Source organism: Argentina silus, assembly GCF_951799395.1.
Source record: "Argentina silus genome assembly, chromosome: 3".
Lineage (NCBI taxonomy): Eukaryota > Metazoa > Chordata > Actinopteri > Argentiniformes > Argentinidae > Argentina > Argentina silus.
The window spans coordinates 4,160,123-4,168,209 of record NC_139657.1 but is presented as its reverse complement, the minus strand read 5'-3'; the positions used below and the strand labels follow the sequence as shown (position 1 = coordinate 4,168,209).

The 8,087-nt window shown below is 42.4% G+C and overlaps 1 protein-coding gene across 1 annotated transcript; it reads left to right on the top strand.

Moving 5' to 3' along the window:
- Positions 1 to 990: 990 nt before the first annotated feature.
- Positions 991 to 5,499, top strand: edc3 (enhancer of mRNA decapping 3 homolog). Its single transcript, XM_083666763.1, has 7 exons — positions 991 to 1,090; positions 1,396 to 1,572; positions 1,775 to 1,980; positions 2,135 to 2,485; positions 2,843 to 2,996; positions 3,479 to 3,696; positions 3,792 to 5,499. The coding sequence occupies exons 2-7, from the start codon at positions 1,409 to 1,411 to the stop codon at positions 4,124 to 4,126; spliced, it is 1,428 nt and encodes a 475-aa protein (XP_083522889.1). The 5' UTR covers positions 991 to 1,090; positions 1,396 to 1,408; the 3' UTR covers positions 4,127 to 5,499.
- The last annotated feature ends 2,588 nt before the right edge of the window (positions 5,500 to 8,087 follow it).

The following is an 8,087-nucleotide window of genomic DNA, read 5'->3' as shown; positions in this document are numbered from 1 at the left end:
AGATTGTCTCCCCATGACCTCACCGGCTGCTTTTGTAGGCCTACTGTTTGTTGACATGAGTAGACAACAGTTCCACTCGTACTGTGATTGCTGTGCTACGGTATCACCGGTTGTTGAAGTGGGCACTAACTCATCAACACTCTTGCAGTAGTGCATAAAACAGGAATACTATTTGCTTTCATGACTGATAGTAATCAAAGCAATGCAGATGACATTTGGCTTGGGAGATGTGATAGATTTTAAAACAATAATTTGGTTCTATGTTGGTATGGCACATGACAGCCAAGGGTGTGACATAAATTATGACCTGACAAAGACCTATTTGATATGGTCCCACAGCTCAGTGAGAAATTCTGCATGCCACTGACTGGAATAAGCCACTGAAGTGATTGCATGAGTGCTTTGAGAGATCTGCCATCCCTCCCTCTCCCCTGCGAAAGGTGCACGCTCGGTTTGTTGTTGAACACATAAATCAAGTAAATCATATGAACATAAATCGTATATGGCTCTACATCGGCACCTCTGTGACATACATGTTTACATGAAACATACATCATAGTAACCACTTTCTTACGACCTGTGAGCTTTTATGGTTGTTTACTGTGTGTTACCAAGTAGCTGTCTTACAGAAGATGTCTATTTGAAAGAAAACCCACTTCATACACTATGTTGTAGGCATATGTTACACAATAATAATTTTGTTTCTCATGAATTACAAAATGGTTTAATGTATTAAACAGAAAATCACACAATTAGTAGTAGTTACCATTTAATAGTCATATTTGAATACGTTGAATAGTCACTTCGCATATGACTGGATTAGTGACAGCTGTATAAAGTATCTTTACAACTGTTAGATAGTTCATTGCTTATTAGCCAGCAACGAGAAATGATTCATTCAGTGTAGCTGATCATGCATGGACTTTTATTTTGAAATTCGTATACAACCGGATGTTGTAAAGCACTAGCTCACATGCTACTGAACAAAGCTAACGGTTCAAGGGCACAAATACTCTGAAAATTGCATATAAATAGTCAATTGGACAACAGTGTAAAGTTAAAAAGTCTGTTATACGGAATAATTCAAAAGGTATGCTAACTTTCTCCATAATACAATAAGGGATTTATTGCCTCTCGGAGCGACAAAAGACGAAAACGTTAGCTTAGCTACGCGAGCTAGCATAGCAGGCCAGACTATGGCTTGTTAGATGAAAGATTGCATATTTGATATTTTGTAACTTAAAAACTTTTTTGTTTATGTTTACGTTTACGTTGGGGAATATGATGAACCAATTTGCACGCGTAGCTTGGTTACAATATTTTTCCACGGTAGTTGTAGCTAGCATACATTCAACCACAATAATAACATCCTTCTGTGTCGATCCTCTCCCGCAGTGAAGACAGGACCATGGCTGCAGACTGGTTGGGTAGTTTGGTGTCCATAAACTGTGGTTCAACACTGGGGGTCTATCAGGGAGAGGTGTCATCTGTGGACCAGTCCAGCCAGACCATCTCCCTCAGACAGCCGTTCCACAATGGTGTGAAGTGCCCTGTTCCAGAGGTCACTTTCAGGTAGTGATTTTTCACAGAAATGTTTTGCCTAACGTTTCTGTGTATTTGCCCATGTCAGGTACATGCAAAGTAACAATTGACTACCACCAACACGTTATGTCTCACAGTTCACCAGTTAATAGAAACTCTACCCTCCTGAATAAGTTGATGATATGATATGCTTCTTATTTAATCTCTTTTGTGATTGTTTTGTCCTCTGCAGTGCCATGGACATCAAGGAGCTCAAGATCTTGGACATCACAGCAGGAGGTCCGACAGGCAGTGCTCCAGTCCCAGTTCCACACGGAGGAGATCCCAGGTCTCAGGAGAGACTGAACTCTCCACAACAGCAGTTCTCTAAAAGCTATGGAGAACGGCACCTGGATGTGCCAGGCCAGCCCAAGGGGTTCCGCCGGAGACACAACTCCTGTAAGTGTCAGCAGAGGGTTCTTTCACCTTTCACCTTAAAATAATAGATTTTTAGCGTTGTGTTTAGTCAGCAAAAATAAGTCACACTATTCAAACTGTTCACATGTATTTTTCAGTTAGCTTTTTAAACGTATTTGTTTATTTGTTTTCGCAGGGTCATCAAGTAGTCGGGGCCCAAACCAGGCCACTCCCAAGAAAAATGGGGTGAAGAATGGCGGTGGAGGGAGCCAGATGAAGCAAAGAGACGATGATTGTTTCCGGGATAATGTTGAGGATGGATTGGAAACAGACTTTGACTTTGAGGGCAACCTGGCGCTGTTTGACAAAGCAGCCGTTTTCTCACAGATTGACACGTCTGAACGCCGTGGCAACGGAGCCCGGTCACGTGGTACACCAGGGGAACAGACACCTAGCTATCGCCATGACGAAAACATTCTCGAGGCCAAACCCATCGTTTACCGGCAGATCGCTGTACCCCAGCCTGGGGCCACAGAGTATTGCACTGGTAAGTGTCTCACATACTGTATTGTCACCTGAAGTACTAACTTTTTTTTTTTTCTTTTTTTCTTTTACCAATTTAAAGACACACCCTCAGTGTTTACTTTACATTTACATTTATGGCATTTAGCAGACGCTTTTATCCAAAGCGACTTACAACAAATACATTTGTTTAAGTAAGTGAATCATCTATCCATAAGATAAAGTAATCAATGCTCGGACCAGCGGCCATAGGCAGTCACAATGCTAGAAGTTGCACCAATTACTATTGGTGGTGTGATTGGTAGTCAATATTGTTCTCTCTCTCTCTCTCTCTCTCTCTCTCTCTCTCTCTCTCTCTCTCCCCCTCCATGGTTTCATGTAGACTCTGGGCTGGTGGTGCCAAGTATTTCCTATGAGCTGCACAAGCGTCTGCTGTTGGTTGCCGAGCGCCACGGTCTGTCACTGGAGCGCAGGCTGGAGATGACGGGGGTTTGTGCCAGTCAGATGGCCCTGACGTTGCTGGGTGGACCCAACAGGTGAGCACAGACCCATATCAGTGTGGTTATATATACAGATTTATCAGACATTGCGGGCGTTCAGTGGCGTAGCACACTAAGGCGCATACCATATCATCGCAAGGTCCCTGGTTTGATTCCGGCCATCGACATATCCTGCATGTCTTCCCTCCTCTCTCTCACCCATCCTTCTTGTCAATCTCTGCTATCTCTATCCCAATAAAGCAGAAATGCCCTAAAAACATATATATATATATATATATAATAATAAAAAAAATAAAAAAGATTTCAGACATTATACAACAGGTTAATGAAAACAAGCATTGTGATTGGCTGAGAGAGGTTTGAAGCTGTGATTTAATAACAATAATGTCACACTTAAATCACCTATTATGATATTCCTACACCACATTAGATTTGTGTATCACGTTCCCTTGACAATGTTTGTAGTTTTGGGATCTATAGTTCAACACATCTATAATTCATACTGCCTCTCCTTGCAGACTGACCCCTAAGAATGTGCACCAGCGGCCCACTGTGGCCCTGCTGTGTGGCCCTCATGTCCAAGGGGCTCAGGGTATCAGCTGTGGCCGCCACCTGGCCAACCACGAGGTGGAGGTCATCCTCTTCCTGCCCAACTTTGTGAAGATGCTGGACTCGGTCAGCTCTGAGCTCACACTCTTCAGCAAGACTGAGGGCAAACAGGTGTCCAATATTAAAGGTAATTTAAACACAGTACTTATACTCTGTGTCTTTTGGTGTATGCATTGTAAACATTTTACTTAGAGTGAACTTTCTTTTGGACCCCCTTCACAGATCTGCCCAACAGCCCTGTGGACCTCATCATTAACTGCCTGGACTGTCATGAGAACACGTTCCTGATGGACCAGCCTTGGTACAGGGCGGCAGCAGACTGGGCCAACCAGAACCGAGCCCCGGTGCTCAGCATAGACCCTCCCGTGAGTGGACAGGGGCAGGCAGTGGAGGCCAAGTGGTCCCTCTCCCTGGGCCTCCCCCTCCCCTTGGCAGAGGGGGCTGGCAGGGTTTACCTGTGTGACATAGGCGTTCCCCGTCAAGTGTTCCAGGAAGTAGGGATCAAGTACCACTCGCCGTTCGGTTGCAAATTTGTCATCCCCTTGCACTCTGCGTAATAGGGGTGCCCTATCTGGACTGACTGACTGGCACTCTCACCCTGGCCACGCTGGTTTGGGTTTGGGGATTCATCTAGGGCAAGCCTTAAATTCCAGTTTAAGTTTTAAACATTCATCCTTCTATTCCGAGACGTGTCTCCCGTGTTGGTACCTCTGTGTGGTACAACACCTCTGTCCTGGGCAAATGATGAGGAGGTCAGGAAAGCATTAGATGACAAATATCTTGTTTCTTTTTGTAAATTTTGTTGGTTTATTTTCATTTATGTTTCTGTTCCTCTTTGGAACAGCCAGTATATTGTAAAAAAAAAAAAGAAAGGAAAAAAAGGCAGTTAAACATGTCGTCATGCTATTACGAGGCAAGGAAAATGTTTTCTTTTTCCCAGGTGATCTTATGAATATTTCTATGTCGTATAAAATGGTGAATTAGGTCACTGTTGCACACTGTTCAAGTTACAATACATGCTGTTATTACGATGAAGACCAAGCATCTTGGTCGTTGACGTCACTGTAGGGGGTTTGATTGAAGATTTAGCATATGTTCCCCCCTCAGTCGAAGAAGTGCAAAAACAATCATCAAAATGTCATGGCAAGATGTATGTCAAATGGCATGAGAGCTGAATCAGAGACAGTGTGTTGATTTAGAAATGTACATGGTTAATGAACATGATGCACCCGCGTAGCATGATGTTATTGTATGTTGGCTTCCGCCTTTTGTCAACTCTTTTTGTTTACCTTTTGCTCAAGACAAAGGTTTGAGACAAAGGTCTGTTGCCAAAGTGATTTTCCTCAGTGTTCAAAGCGATGAAAGCGGATGATGGAAACGTGGAACAAACCCAGTAAATCTGGCGTAGTTTCAAACTAATGTTTGTGTTGATTTGGAGGCAGCCGGCAGGCCGCATCCTCACCTGACTTGGACACTTTTAAACCGCCGCTTCTTGTTTTCGTACTTTAACCCGAAAGGCTGTTGGTGTTGTTGACTGCCTTACACAGATACGGCTGTGTGAGCAAGTGTTGGTTTTTCAAGAATCAAACCAAATTATTTCCGGAGGATGAGTGCTCCTCTCTCGGTCCCTGTCGTGTGTGTGTGAGGTTGACGGGAGACACATTTCATTCCATCAGGGGGGATCTTTATCCACAGAAGCAGGTTGATCTTCTAAACCCTGACTCATTCATTCCCAGCACTGGAAATTTCCTCTTTGAACAAACAGTTTTGTGTGAGTTTGTTGGTTTCTATGTTAACCAATGTCAAATGACATTTCCTTTAATTTCCTATGCATCGACACCCTCCCTTTGCTTAAGCCTGATGTTTGCTTATGAATGGGATTATGTCTGTTGTGACTATGGAGCAAGGGAGGCTGGTGGAGGCTCATATGACAGGCTCATAAGGAATGGAATGAGGAATGGTATCAAAGTGTTTGACACCATTCCTTATTCCATTCCATGCATTACAATGAGCCTGTCCTCCGATTTCTGCCTCCACTTCTGTGGAGACGATTAAGTCTACATTGTACAGTGTTGCGCATCGTTTGCCCACTGAATGAAACTGACTGTGCCGATGTCCTACGGGGCGAGGGGTTGGGTCCCTCCGTGTGAGTGAATTGGCCTCTGTGGGGTAACAAATCCATTCAGTCTCCATCGGAGTAGAACGCTTAACCCTCTGATTCTCTCACAAGAAGACTGTAGGTTGAAATGTTTGTATTTGATTGCTTGAACTAAAGCAATGTCAGAAAAAAAAAATTCAGAATCAATCCAGGCTTTTTGTCTGAGATTTGTATTACTTGTGTCTGGCTAAACTCTTTCTTGAGATGTGATTGTGTAACTAAAACATGGCACACATTTCTCATGATTTTTGTAAGAGTTTAGAATTTTCGTGTGCATACCTCAAGTAAGGATTTGATACTCAAATTGTAGTTGACTTACTAAAGCACTGCTTAATGTTGCAGAAGTTGACATTCTTGTCTACAGTACTATCTCTTTGATTGGGTCCTATATTGTTTTTTTTTTTACAGAATAAGTCGTAAGCCGATTGTTTCATAACCTTTTGTTTCCGTGGAGATAAAACACATCTCACTTGGTAAAAATTATTTTGCTGTCCAATGTTTTATTTTGTGTTTTTTTTTTTTTTAAATGACTTGTTGAAACATATTTAGTGATGTATGAATCACTGAGGATGTAGCCGCTCTTAAAAAAGTACATTATAGCTAATTGATCTTTCCTGTCTTGGAGAAACAGGTGGTTCATATTATAACCAGTAGTCAAGTGTTATAGATAACCCTCAAAGTAGCCTAATATTAATGGTTGAGAGTCCCGTTTTAGCCTACATTATGATCTGAAATAACACCCAGAGCCATTTTAGCGGATGAATGTGCATCGTTGCAGTAAGGATTTAATTGAAGTGGTATAATTGTATTTTCTTAAAGCCAAGGTTGAAAATTCCTCAAGATCTTTGGGTGTGTGTGAGGAGATGACCCTGCTCTGGGGGTTACAATTAGAGATGTTTTCAGGACCCTTTGGACCCTTTTGAACTCACGTTTCCCCCCTATTGAATAGTGAAAATATGATGCCATTGTGCTTGAGCTAACCGAAAACTCCTGTTGTTTTGACACATTGAGAAACGAAACGTGTCTCAGCCGTGTGTGACGGGCCAACCGATCTGCTGGGGCGTTTACCGGAGTGTTGTACAGCGTGGCGTTATGCCCTCTGTAGAGAAGCCAATAGAACTCCTTCAGGAGTACCACACTTTTATATTATGTATTTGCAGTAAATGTAGTTGTTGAACACATTTTCGTCCGGTTTCATTTGCATGGTATTTTATGCCTTCCCTCGGACAGTGAGCCTATTTGTGTGTGTGTTTGTGGTCCATACCCTGAAGTTACCTGTGTCACTGTCACGTGTGTGTGTTGTGGCACTGACATCACTGCAAGCCCTGTCTCAAACATTCCGTTGACGCCATGTGTTGTTCGCACATAAACGAGGCGGGGTTTAACTTTTAGCGATTATTTACAAATGTGAGAAGGTTAGCAACTGTTACTGAATATATGACAGCCTTGACCTTCTAATCTATTTCCTTTTTTTTTTTTTTTTATTAATTAGTGATCGCTGTAGTTTCACAAGTGACCACCAGGGGGCCATAAAAGCATGCATCATAAGTTGTTTTCTGTTACAGTTCTGCAGTATTTTTGTTTTCTTTTGCTCCAATTATGTGAACAGAAAGAGACCATGATTTGAACCAGGCTGGAAAACCACCCACAGCAATCTGACACTGAATTCCAAATCAACCCCTCGCCCCTACCCGGCCTGGCCACTCCTGTAGTTATAAAACAATCAGATAGCTAACACCCATGTGGTAATTGGATCACCCTGCCATCTGATAGGCTAGGGGGAATTTTTAGCCATATTACTGACAGCTTTTCAGTTATTTTAAATACAGGACTGTGTAGGGGTGAGGTTTTCACATGGAATTCAGCAACAGCTGCCTGGATGTGGTTATTGGTTAGAATACGGTTCAACATTAGTGGCATTGGATGCTCGTTCGTCTTGACGGGCAGTTGTCATTCAAGTATCTCTTCATTTATTTTCACTTGGACAGACAACTCCTTATAGTTTTGTTAATCACACAGGCTTCATTTGAGAGACTATAACACACCAAGGAGTTCCAGAACATATTGTTTTTGCTGTTGATGGATTTTGAAACCTCACATTTGGACAATTGAATTATGTCCTTGCAAATTGCTGTTCTTTGTGCACATGTGACATCTTCTGTCATAATGGGGAAATGAACAAATAAAGACAGATTCACTAACCTTTGGCCTTTTCTAGTCTATTATTGTTGTCTACAATGCATTTTAGGTGTGGGATTTGGTATCACATTGCTGGAAATATATATTATTGATGATTATATACCCTACTGTATAAGATATTGAGGGGTTCCCACCCTCCCCCCCATCACTGCAGTGTGGGG

Coding starts and splice junctions, on each gene's coding strand:
- edc3 (XM_083666763.1), top strand. CDS start 1,409: ATGGCTGCAGACTGGTTGGGTAGTTTGGTGTCCATAAACTGTGGTTCA. Junction 1,981..2,134: donor CCGCCGGAGACACAACTCCT/GTAAGTGTCAGC, acceptor TTGTTTTCGCAG/GGTCATCAAGTAGTCGGGGC. Junction 3,697..3,791: donor ACAGGTGTCCAATATTAAAG/GTAATTTAAACA, acceptor CCCCCTTCACAG/ATCTGCCCAACAGCCCTGTG.